At 63.4% G+C, this 12560-nt stretch overlaps 1 protein-coding gene across 3 annotated transcripts in view; it reads left to right on the top strand.

Moving 5' to 3' along the window:
• Positions 1 to 9: 9 nt before the first annotated feature.
• GNA11 (G protein subunit alpha 11) overlaps positions 10 to 12560 on the top strand; it is a 19983-nt gene continuing 7432 nt past the window's right edge. Inside the window, exons 1-2 of one of the 3 annotated variants that reach the window (XM_029217605.1) lie at positions 10 to 192; positions 10675 to 10859. In XM_029217605.1, the coding sequence (XP_029073438.1) occupies positions 57 to 192; positions 10675 to 10859 (321 nt within the window). In that variant the 5' untranslated portion in view covers positions 10 to 56. Of the gene's footprint in view, positions 193 to 4369; positions 4697 to 4752; positions 5302 to 10674; positions 10860 to 12560 lie in introns of those variants that run through there. The other 2 variants (XM_029217607.1, XM_029217606.1) reach the window with 2 other exon arrangements.

Genomic DNA, 12560 nt, shown 5'->3' with positions numbered 1-12560 from the left:
CTGCGGGGGGCGGTGGCGGGGGCGGCCGGCGGGCGGCCGGGGCCGGGGCCGGGACGATGACTCTGGAGTCCATGATGGCGTGTTGCCTGAGCGATGAGGTGAAGGAGTCCAAGCGGATCAACGCCGAGATCGAGAAACAACTGCGGCGGGACAAGCGCGACGCCCGGCGCGAGCTCAAGCTACTGCTGCTCGGTGAGTGGGGCCGGGCCTGCGGGGTTCGGGCCGGCGGTGCGCGTGCCGGGCAGGCGGGCGGGGCGGCCCTGCGTGCTGTCCAGAGCGGGCTCGACCCCCGCGGGGTCAGCCCTTGCCTACCTGTGCTGTCCACCTCTGGGCCACCCGATCTCTGCAGCCTGTGTTGTCTAGGTTGAGTCCCTGACATCAGAGGGGCCAGGCCCTGCCTCTCTTGTCCACATCAGCGCCCCAGACCCTCGGGATCTGCTCGCGCCTATGCTGTCCGTGGCAGGTCACCAGTCCCTGCAGGGTCAGCGCCTGCTTCAGCTGTCCAGATCAAGCCCCAGTTTCCTTCAGGATCAGCCCCTGTCTCTGCTGTCCAGGCGGGGTCCCCAGGACCCTTTGGGATCAGTCCGTGCCTCTGCTGCCCAGCCCCTGATCCCTGCAGGGCCAGCTTCTGCTGTCCCGTTCGGGCCCCCAAAACCCTCGAGGGTCTGCCCTCTGCCCCTTCTCAGGAGACAAGCCTCCTCCGTGCACAGGACTGGCCCTCCATCCCTGCCCCCAACAGGTGTGCCGCCTCGCTGCCCCCAGCATCTATTCAGGGCCAGACCTTTGGGCTGTAATTCACAAGACGCACCCCTTGCCTCCTGGCATCCCTTCTCTACTTTTCCCACCAGGTGGAGCCCTGTTCCCTGCAGGCTGGGCCTGTTCCCCTCCAGCCCCCGTTCCCTGAGGCCAGTCAGAAAACCCATGTCCCTCCCCAGTGGAGTGCAATCTGTGGGGGAGAAGACAGCCTTTTCTCTCTTCTTGGGGCCGGGGCGGGTGGAGCCCTGACGGAGCAACCGTCTCCGTCCGGCCCCTCTCCTTACGTCCTAGTGGGAGCCGGGTCTCCTGGGTCCTCTTCCCCCTCCTGGAGAGGATTCCTGTCCAAGTCTCCGTCTCCCCCACTGCGCACCTGTTGCACGGAACCAGTCGGCCCAGCAGTCGGCAAGCTGTTGTCACCCCAAATAAGGGTTGTTGGAGGACTTACCTCTGCAGTCAAAGGCAAGAAGGTCGTTTACACAAGCGAAGCCCTTGCCCTGCCTTCTCCGGAGCTCTGCTGCATTCCTGCACTGTGGGGAAGGTTGGAAATGCTGTTGTGATGGGCCCCTGGTGGAGGAGGGGTCTGCCACCGAGGGGTCCACCCGCAGGACGGTGCAGGGTCGGAGGCGGTGAGTCGCTGGAGGCCGTGGGTCTTGGAGGGACTGCCTCGCTTCTCCCACCTGTGGGGACTCTCTGGGTCCTCCCTTTGATTAAAATACCTTCCCTGTTTTTTTTCCCAAACGTTCCACTTTACCTAAAGGCTATAAAACGGGCCATCTTTGCAGAAAAGACAGGCAGAGAGTAATGGTAAAGTTTGGAGGAAACTTGCAGTGGGGTCCCAGTGGCACCTGGGAGGACAGCATGGCCCTGGCTGCCTTTCACCAACAGAGGTAGACTTTATTTTCAGAGGGGGGTTGAGAAGTTACCAGCATGTTAATGTTACCAGACAGTCGGCCTCGCCTGGGGGCTGGGGGCTGCATGAACCTCTGCACGCCCCTGCTGCCTGCCCTGTGCGCACCCAGGCTCCAGATTGACGTGGGGTTCAAGGGTATGGGTCGGTGGCCTGTGATCCTGCAGCCTTGCTGTGTGTCTCTGGTCTCCCTGGGCCGGGACTGAGGAGCCTTGCAGGGGATCTGGATGTGTCCAGCGCCCACCCATGGGTGCGGGCTGTTGGCTGCAGGAGCACCTGGGTCTGAGGTCCCACCCCTCCCCCCGCTGGCTTGCAGGACAGGGAGTCTGCACCCTCCTGGGAAGCTATTAAGTCCTAGGCATGGGGGCAGATAGGAAGATGAGAGTTTGTGGGTCCAAGGTGAAGGTTTATGACACCAGGAGGGCGGCTGTGAATGCCAGGGGGAGGTCCAGGGGACGTGCTGGGAGCCGGGGGGTGCCGAGCAGCATCCCTGCCCCACCCACTCCATGCCGGGAGCACCCCCAGTCATGAGAACCACAGACATCCCCAGGTGTGGCCCAGTGTCCCCCGGGGGCAGAATCACCCCCTGCCCTGTGTTAGCACACAGTGTAAAATGCGTGTTGCAGAGCTGGTATGTGATCAGTGTTTGCTTGTTTTGTCAGATGCTTTGTGGGTGCTTGAAAGGTGAACGCTTTTGTTACTACGGTCCAGAGCCACATATGTGTGTGCCGTCAACACGCAACACGTCTACGAACACGTGTGATAGGTGTGTTCGGTTTTGTTGGTCCTGTTACTCCAGGCCACATCCTCATTCACAGTCGTCTGTGGTGAGGAATGGGGGTAGTGAGCGTCCCTGCAGGGGATACACCTGGATCCCCACGGCTCGGCGTCGCTCTCCCACTTTACGGAAGAGGACCCCCAGGCCTAGTTAGGAGCTCCGGTGGGGGTCCCGGGCAGGCCCGCCGGCTTCTGCCTCCCGTGATCCCTCCTGGTGCAGGTGCAGTCCCCTGCCCCCGCGTTTCTGCCACTCAGCAGAGAACAACCAAGGAGGCCCCTCGTCCATTCCTTAGGACAGGTTTCCCCTTGAGAACCGAGGCCTACCGCAGGAAGTGCCGTTCCAGGAGCTGAGTGGCTCCGGGATTTCTAAATAAAGCAGGGCGGTCAGTTCCGCAGGCTTCCTGTCCAGCCCGCTGTGGCCCCGAGGGCGGTAGAAAGGGCCGGAATCCGGCCTGGGGTGTGGTGGCCCCGGCGGGAAGGGTGCGCCTGCCCTGCTTGGAGGCGCAGAGTGGAACGTGGCCGTGGCTCCTGGCGGTGGCCCTGCCTGTCCCCCGCAGACCCCGATAGCTGGAAGCACCTGGGGCCCTGGGCCACCGCTCGTGGCCCACCCCAGGATGAGTCTCAGGGGCTTAAAAGTTAGATGAAATTTTGTGTCGCTGAAAGGGTGGGCGCCATCCCTGGAGGTGCAGGAGCCCAGACTTGCTGTCAGAGCCCCTCTCCCTCGGTGTCCTGCGTGCCAGGCCAGTGGGAATCTCCCTCCCCTTGGGCCCGAGCACGGCCTCGCCACGCGTGTCCCTGGGCTTCGGACTCCGTGTGCACAGATGCTTCCCCGCCTCGGCTGAGCTCCGCTGGTCGCTGCCTGAGAGCCTCAGATGTTTAACCACAAAAGGTTTCACTTTCTGATTTTTGTGGTGGAGCCCTTCTCCCTGCGGCCTGAGAACAGGTCGCAGTCACTGCTACTCCTGGGCTGGGAGTTTGGAGCAGCTGCAGACAGAGCCGAGTGGGGACCCCTGGCAGGAGGGACGGGAGCCTGTTTGTCCCTCCTCTGCCTCGGAGGGCCTTGGGGGCAAAGTCCAGCCCTGGGTGGGCGGGTCTGGTCTGGGCCGGGTGTGTGGAGCTGGGCTGCACTCAGGGGGAACGGCCATCTCTGGTCCCCATAGGGCGCTCCTCTCCCATCAGGACAGTGAGCCGCGGGGCCTGTCAGCCCAGTGTCCATGGACGGGATTGGGGCATCTCCATGGGCTTCGGGGGCACCCGCGTGTGGGGTTATGTTTTGGCGGAACTCCAGCTGCTCTCATAACCGGGCCCCAGGCCACAGGCTTGCTGGCTGGGGAGTTTGTGCCAATGCGCCCCAGCCCCCTGCTCCCGGGTGGCCGCGGTCTCTGCCCTTGGCCCAGGCGTGGGGCGCCTGGCCGGTCACTACCAAGGTGTCTCCCCTTCATTTTCCCCACCACATCCCCCCTCCGGGGCAGGCCCTGCCACCCCACGGCCCAGCACAGAGCCCTGCGGGCCTGAGATGTTTGCTGGGTGGCTTTGATTGGCTAACTGAACACAGTTCCCTCAAGCAGGTCGAATGGGGGTGACTGGGCGCCCCGACTTAGGGCATCCTCACATCCTGCCTGGACGTGAGGCTCCCTGCTCCGGGGCCCGTTGCCACTGATGGTGGCCCTCTGCTGTGACGCGTGGACAGACAGGGACTTAGGGGCACAGCTCGCAGCTACCACCCTCCCGAGGCCTCGTGAGTGGGCTTGGGGGCGCTCCAGAGCGAGCACAGCCTCGGCTCCCCGCCTGCAGCGCTGTTGGGGGGAAGGCCGCAACACCTGCGAGGCGCTGTGCCCTCCCGTGGTCACTGCTCTCCCGACGGAGGGCTTTACCCAGGTTGACAGGCTGCCCCGGCAGCGCTGGGAGGCGGGTCCCGCCAGGACCGAGCTGGAGAGCGCGGTGGGATTTCAGTCCCCGTGCCTCCCGAGCCTCAGGTTTCCCTGCTGTGGAAGGAGAGCATCCCCCAACTCCCGGACTGTGGGAGGGTCAGTGGGGGCGATGCATGTCAAACTGGGGAGTGCCGTCTGTGCCTTTGTCTTTATTCACAGTATTGCGCTGGCTGGCAGTCCCTCTGCGGCCGAGCGGGGACCTCCCTGTCTTGCGGTGGGGTCTCCGGAGCTTGGCCCTCAGGGCTGGGCCTCTCGTTTCCTGATCTGATCGCAGTGCCTGCCAAGGAGGTTTGCTTACGGACATCGGTTGGCCTAGAGCTGAAAGGTCAGACCCCCCACGGAGGCGGGTCGCCCCGTCTCTGCCCCATTGGTCCTCTCTGCTGAGCCTCGACAGGCGGGTGGGGGCCTTCCCGTCCCCCAGGCCGGGCAGCCCAGCTGCCCGGCAGGGTTGGGCGGGACTGGGGCTCATACCAGTCTCCCCGACTCCTGAGCGTTAGGCTTCAGGAAGCGCTGCACTAGGACCTGGCACATGGGACAAGAGGGGGGCTGGCCCAGGGGACCAGTGTCTGCGCCTGGAGTCACCTGGGCAGGGGACGCTGGACCTGCTGACTTAGCGGCCACGGTGTGGAGGTCAGATGAAGGGATGAGTCCCGAGGTCTGCCCTGTTGTCCTCCCTCCTGGCCCCTGTCTGCGCTGGCGCCCGCTGCTGCGGTGTCTCTGAAAGGCCCGTGGCTGGCCCAGGAGAGCTCCCCTGGTGCTCTCACATTCGCTCACTTCCCTGGGTGGCGGTGACCGTGGACCATGAAGAGATGGACGGACGTGAAGCCCGAAGACCTTAGCCTGTTGAGGTCTGACAGTTACTGGCTGTGTGACCTCAGTGAAGCTGCTTGACCTCTCTGTGCCTCAGCTCCTTCACTTGTCCAGCAGGAGGTGGGCTGATAGATGTACCACTGAATGAATGGATGAGCGGGGGTGAGGGGAGCGTGCAGTTGCCTTCCTTGGCTGCACGAGGTGTTTGCACTTTCTCCAGCAGAAGGTCACCGTGCCTCTTTGATCTTGGACCTGTTGACACAGCTGAGGGCTGTGTTGGATTTCCGGGCTGTGTTTCCAGGAGCCCAGATCCCCGGCAGTGCTCTCGCCTGGGCCTCCTGTGGTCCTGGGGTTCCTGGCTTCACTGCCCACATTCTAGAATTAGGGATGGCCGGGCGGCAGCCCTGAACCCCAGCTTCTGACACTAGTGTTCTCTTGCTAGATCGTGGCCACTTGCCCCGGGGGTCACGGATCCTGCACACCTTGAGTCCCACTGGGATGATGTCGGACCAGCACCATCCTTCCTGTCCTCCAGGCCCTTTCCCTGCCCCTCTTCTCTCCCACATTTGAGGAGTGGCTGCCTGGGCTCAGACATAATTCCTCCTGGTCTGCGGTCCTAGATCTTGGCCGACCGTGCAGGCGAGACAGTGGCTTCCTCCCTCTGTCGCAGGGATGGGGCTGCTCTCCTCCTTCCTCTTCTCCAGTTAGTCTCGGCTGGGCAACTGGTGATGCCACTGAGCACGCCCAGAGATCGTCCTGCAGGCTCCTGGCCCCGCTGTGCTGTCTGGCCCCTGCCAGGCCCCCAGGGGCAGGACCCCTCACATGGGTGGTGCCCCCAGGGGCCCCCATTCTTGGAGTTAGGACAGGGGACGCAGAGGACCTGAGGGGGACACGTGACAGAACCGGGACTGTGGATTGGGGCTGAGTTCATTTGGTTCATTTGGGGAAAATGTGTGCGGTACCTTCTGTGGGCCGGGCCTGTGCTGGGGCTGGGTGTGAGGCTGCTGGCAGAGCCCCGCCCTTGGGGATCTGGCTCCCAGCAGGGACAGACGGGAGCAGCAGGCCAGGAGCAGGTGGGGCGCTGGGGGCGCTGGGGCCCTTCCTGGAAAACGTGAGTTTGGGTTTCTGTGCAGGGAGTTGGGGTGGCGTTCGGGAGGGGCAGGGCCCGATGCGTGGGCGACGTGAACAGTGGTGTCACGCGCCGGCCCCGGGCCGCAGTGCCACGGCTGTCCTCGTGCAAGGTTGGGCTGGTTGCGTTGTGGAGGACAGTGGGGGCCAGGGGACCCACAGACACGAGCTCGGAGTCTGAGTACAGCCAGGACCTGGGGCCACTCGGCGTCCTCGCTGGGAGGGGGTGTGGCGGTAGGTGCCCTCTGCACCTGTGCAGGTGCGTGGCTAGAACGAGGCCCATCACGGGGTCTCACACGGTCTTGCTTGAGGGGGGCCTTGCTCTTCTCCCTGGTGGGCAGCTGTTGAAGGTTTTTTTTTTTATATAGATATTTATTTGGTTGCGCTGGGTCTCAGATGCAGCTTGCGGACTCCTTAGCTGCAGCACGTGGGCTCCTTAGTTGCGGCTCCCAGGCTCCTTATTTGTGGCATGTGAACTCTTAGTTGCGGCACATGAACTATTGGTTGTGGCATGCATGTGGGATCTATTTCCCCAACCAGGGATCGAACCTGGGCCCCCTGCATTGGGAGCGTGGAATCTTCCACCAGGGAAGTCCCCATGACCAGATCTTCAGAGGGAACTGACCAAGGGCCGGGCAGGATGAGCTGGAGCTGCCAGGGACCCCCGGGTGGTGGCTACAGCAGATAGGCCTGGCCGTGAGGTCCAGGTGGACCTCGCACCCCGAGACTTCTCTGAGCAGGAGGCTGTTGGCTCGGGCGTGTTGGGGGGCCCGGGTCCCAGCTCCCGGCACCGGGTGCCGGCAGCATGTGGGCTGAGTTGGGCCAGGGGGTGGGCACCTGGAGAAGACGCTGTGGCGGTTCTGCGTCCCCCGGAGCCTTTCCTCCCTCCCTCCCTGGCCAGTGGTGGCCGAGCTCTGGCCAGCTGGGCCTGCCGGTTCCAGAGCCCAGGGCCCGCAGCTCCGGCCTTCCACCCACAGCTCTGCCGGAAGGTGCCTGCTGGGACTGGCACCTGTCACTCAGTCGCTGTTGGCCCTGAGCACAGGTGACACGCCACCCTCGACATGCGGCTGGTGGGGCTTTCCTCCGGGGGCCCGGCCTCTGCAGCCGCCACCTCCACAACCTCCTTTCGCTGTCCTTCCTGGCAAGGTGGCATGGCCCGGGCGGGGTCACTGACCGTCCCGCCTCCTGGGCCGCACTGTCCCCAGGGTGTCCCTTTTGCTGCGTTCTCCCCCAGCTTTATTGAGACGTAAGTGCCACGCGTGTTGTGTGGTTTAAGGGGTGCACGTGAGGACTTGACACGTGGATTGCGACATGATTGCTCGTGAGGCGCGTCACCGCCCCGTCACCGCCCCCTCACCTCACTAGTGCCTTTTGCTCCTGCACTTGATCACGGTGCTGTCTTCGCAGCGGCTCCTCTGCCCCCGGCAGGGTTCGGGCCATGTGCCTCGTCCAGGACCCCCGACGTCTCCAGGGCCAGTTGTGTTTCTGGCTTCCGAGGGGTCCATCTTCCGAGGGGTTCATCTTCCGAGGGGTCTTTCTTGGTTTTCGGGGCGTGTCCCAGCTGCGTCGTCTGTGTTGGGCACCGGGGCGTCCCCCGTTCTCCCTCGGCCACTCTCTGGCCGGTGATCACGGCTCCTCCGTGAACACCCGCTGTCCCTTGGCTGTTGGCACGGGCGCGTGCACGTGTGTGAGACCCTCGGTGCCCTGCGCTGCCTCTGGGGAGCTCTGGGGGGGCTGCCTGTCCTTTGCGCACCCGTTTTGGAGATGCTGGCTGTGGTCTGAAGTCAGCAGGCTCTCTCTGGATCTCCCCGCGCCCTTGTGCTCGTGCAGCTCGCTTGCCCCTCCTGCAGTTCAGGGGGGTGGACACAAGGGGCAGCGCCCCGGGGCCTGAGTGGCTGCCCTTCTCCACCTCAGCTGACCTGTGGCTGCAGGGGGTTGGGCTTTAGTGGCCACTGGTCTGATGTTTCTGGTGAGAGGCCCTTCCAAACACCAGCAGGGCACGTATCTTTTTATAGTAGCATAGTGTCAAAAACAGGGGTTCTCACCTGGGGGGTCCTGCCCCCAAAGGACACTGGGCAATGTCTGGGGACGTCTGTGTGTCACACTGAGGGGATCCTGGCATTGAGGGGGCGGGGCCAGGGGTGCTGCTTAACACCCCAGAGTTCCCGGGACGGCCCCAGTGTCAGCAGTGGTGCGGGGACCCTGGTCCAGAGGAAACCACGCAGGGCATGGCATTCCTGCCTGTCGCCTCCCCCCCCCCCCGCCCCCTGCAGCGATGGGGGAGTGTGTGGACCCCTCAGGGAGGCGTGGGGTTACGTGGGGTCCTCGCCCCCCCTGCCTCAGAGCTGGGGTGGGGCCTTGGTGGGAGTGGGCGCCTGGCCTCTGGTTGATGTTGCGGCAGCGGTGGGATGGGAGGTGGCATTGGGGTAGTTACCACTCGGTGACAGAACCAGAGTCGTATTCTTTTATTCGTAAAAGGACCCAGGGCCTTGATGGAGGTCCTAGAAAGGGGCAGCTGCAGTGAGGCGGCCTCTGCTCTGTCTCCCCAGGTGGGCTCAGGCATCCGTGGTCAGTTACTCAGACGCGGGCGGAGGGCCTCCTGCTGCAGGGCGGTGTGGTCACTGCAGGCCGCTCAGAACCCATGTCTTCTCCGGGAGCTCCCGGGCAAGGAGGCGGGCAGCAGATGCCTGAGAGAGACTCCCTGAAAGACAGCGGTGATGGGTCCCAGTGCAGAGGGGAGCTGCCTGCCCTGCGCCCACGGCACCGGTGGCTGTGAGCCGGATGGCGTGCAGGGCAGGACGCAGCTCAGGCCCCTTTGTTGGGGTGGGGGACGCAGGTGACTCTGAGACAGGGTGGGGAGGATGAGCCCAGGCGGGCTGGGGCGAGTCTGGGGGGTTCTGAGTCCCCAAGAGGGGGCCTGGGGGCTTCAGGGCATGGGTGAGCGGGGACCTGTGTTGGTTATCAAGTAGGGGTTTGAGGCCATGTGTCCTTAGGCTGTAGAAGTTCTCTCCTGCTGTGCAATAAAACCACCCTGTAACTTAGTAGCTGAAAATAACACACAGGCAGATTCTGAGGGTCAGGAGTCTTGGGGGTTCTCCTCGGGGTCCCTTAGGAGGTTGTAGAGCACGTGTTAGCCGGGGCTGCCTCATCTGAAGGCTCAGTGGGGCCGGAGAAGCCGCTTCCAGGGTGGCCCCTCACGTGGCTCCTGTCCACATGGGCCCTCAGGGACGGCGCTGCCCCCCGGCCCCCGCGAAAGTCCTACAGAGGACGGGGAGCCCCGTGACTCGTCTTGGAAGTGACAGGCCATCCTTGGTCAGATTCTTTTGGTTGGAAGGGAGGCACTGAGTCCAGCCTGCCCTCCGGGAAGGGTCAGGCTCCCCCTCTGCATGGAAGACATCCCTGAGATTTGTGGGCACATTAAAGCCACTAAATTGCAGTCCCTGCGTGTGGAGGTGAACAAAAGTGGGGGTACGGGTTTGCCGCTTAGAGGGTGACAGGGCGGTGAGAGGCTGGAGCAGGAGAGGAGCCCTCCCTCCCGCCGCAGCGCTGGTGCCGGGTGGGGCTGGCCAGCCCTTGATCCTGGAGACAGAGCCTCCGTGCGCCCTTCTCTGAGGTGGGGCCTTGACACCTGACACCCGGAGGGTGGTGGGACAGAGAGGGGAGGGGCCCCGGGCACCCACAGGGCCTCTGGGCTGACAGGGACGTGGGCCTTGGGGCTGTTCATGGGCCTTGGGGCTGTTCAAGCGCCAGAGTCACGCTCAGTCTCTGGGTGGCGTGAGGTTGGGTGAGTTACAGGTTCAGGGGCTGCTGGGGACTGTGGGGGGCATGGCCCGGCGCCCTGCGAAGGCCCAGCGTGGCCTCGACGCAGATGCCAAACGCGTGCCCTGAAGGAAAGCTGTTCTGATCAGAACAGCCGTGGGTCGGCGGGATGTTGTCACACGAGGGCATGTGGGACAAGGGAGCTCGTCAAGTGACCAGTTAAGGGGGTGGCAGCATCTGGGGGAGACACTTCACTGTTCCTGGCCTCCAGTTCCTCGGCTGCGGCCAGAGTTGAATTCAGACCCAAGTTGCCGCAGGTGCCGCAGGTGCCGCGGCTGCTCCCTTCCCGTCCCTGCCCACGTTGTTGTCCCGACCTCCTCCGAGCCGCGGCTGCCCCTGTAGACAGGGTGTGCGTGGGAGGACGCGGCCCGCCCCGTTGTCCAGGCAGCAGCGGCTGGCCAGGCGCATCCCCACCTCGAGCCTCGTGGGCGGGACTCCGCGTGTTCGGGGCTCCTTGTGGGCGGGGCTTCTCGTGTGCAGGGTGCGGTGAGCCCACGGCTCGGGTCACGGGTCCAGTCCCGCTGGGTCTCACTGGGCCATTTGCAGGCACGGGCGAGAGCGGGAAGAGCACTTTCATCAAGCAGATGCGCATCATCCACGGGGCGGGCTACTCGGAGGAGGACAAGCGGGGCTTCACCAAGCTGGTGTACCAGAACATCTTCACCGCCATGCAGGCCATGATCCGGGCCATGGAGACCCTGAAGATCCTCTACAAGTACGAGCAGAACAAGGTGAGGCCCCGGGTGGGAGCGCCGGGCACGGCTGGGCGTCTGGCAGCTGTTCGCAGCCCCGTCCTACAGTTGGCAGAGTGAGTCCTGGCCCCCTCTGAGGGCCAGCGTCCTACCAGGCACTCCACGCACTGTATCAGGCCCTCTGTGACCCCGGGGGGTGGCACGTTCTCTTATTTTTTCAGTAACAGCTTTATTGAGAAAACGTACATACCAAGTCACCCATTCAAAGTGTGCAGTTCACTCATTTTTAACATATTCACAGAGTTGTGCAACCATTGCCTCTAATTCCATAACATTCTCATCACTCCAGAAAGAAACCCTGTCCCCACTGGCAGTCACCTCTCCTACCCCTAACCCAGCCCCTGACAACCAGGAACCCACTCCCTGTCTCTGTGGCTCTGCCTGTTCTGGACGTTTCCCATCAATGGAATCACACCCTGTGTGTCCTTCTGTGTCTGGCTTCTCTCACTGAGCATCGTGATCTCAGGGTCCGTCCACGTTGCAGCGAGTGTCAGTGCCTCTCTCCTCTTTGTGGCTGAATGATGCTCATTGTGTGGAGGGACACATGGTTTGTCCATCGTCCATCGACGGACGCGTGGTTGTTTCCACTCTTCTGGCTCTCGCGGACATGCTGCTGGAACACTCATGTGCAGGTTTTTGTTTGCACGCCTGTCCTGGTTTCTCCTGGGCGCGTCCCCAGCAGTGGGGGTGCGAGGTCCAGGTTAACTCTCGGTTCGCCTTCCAGAGGGGCTGCCTGCCTGCTGTCCGAGGCGTTGCCCTGGCCGTGCACCAGGGGGCTCTCTCTGGCGGCCTCCCTTGGCTTTGCTTTTGTGGATCTGTTTTCGGGGACTTCTCTTTCAACTCCAGCAGTTTGCCTGGGCTGGCACGTGGCACCGTGTATTGGACCATGTATGTCCAATAGGGTTTAAATTAGTCTGTTTACTTGGAAGCTTAAGAAGGCCAGTCAACCAGATTTCTGATATTGGCGTCTTCCTGCCTTGATGCCCGGTTCACGGGTCATCAGGGACCCTACAGGGCCCAGCACTGGGTCTGGGGCCCGGCCAGCCTGGCTGTGGGAATGAGCATGTAGGGCCTGCTGGAGCCTCTCACCCTCTGGTTCGTAGGATTGCTCGCAGCTGAGGCCCCTCAGCGTCCAGGCCCCACTTTAACCGTGGAAGTCCAGAGGCATCTGGAACAGGGATTGGCAGACTAAGGCCTGTCTCTGTAGGTGCAGCTTTGCTGGCGCGGGCCACGCCCACTTGCTTACACGTCATCCGTGGCGGCTTTTGCTGCAGCAGCAGGGACAGCGTGGCCGTAGAAACAGACGTCTGGTCCCTGGCCTACATGCATCCGCAGTCGGGGGTTTTCTGGGGCTGGTGTCTGCTTCTCCAGGCCCAGATTGGGAGGCTGGGAGGGTGAGGCGGGGCTGAAGGACGCTGTTGTGCGGGGGCTGGGGCGGGAGAGCATCCCTGGGAGGCGACCGGTGGGTTCCAGAGCCTGGGCTGGGGCCCCCTCATTCCTTGTTTGGGATTCTGCCCAGCTGTGTCCCCTCCCCAGTCCCTCAGCCGTGTGGGTGGGACCATCCCGAGCACAGGCATGTGGAGCAGGCTGGAGGAGAGACAGGGGTCTCCTGGGAGCCTTCTGCCCCCGGCGGGTGTGTGTGTGTGTGTGTGTGTGTGTGTGTGTGTGTGTGTGTGTGTG

Source organism: Monodon monoceros, unplaced genomic scaffold (genome assembly GCF_005190385.1).
Source record: "Monodon monoceros isolate NGI ecotype Baffin Bay Population unplaced genomic scaffold, NGI_Narwhal_1 Super_Scaffold_12, whole genome shotgun sequence".
NCBI lineage: Eukaryota > Metazoa > Chordata > Mammalia > Artiodactyla > Monodontidae > Monodon > Monodon monoceros.
Note: the sequence above shows the minus strand (reverse complement) of the source record. Positions and strands in the feature narration are given on the sequence as shown.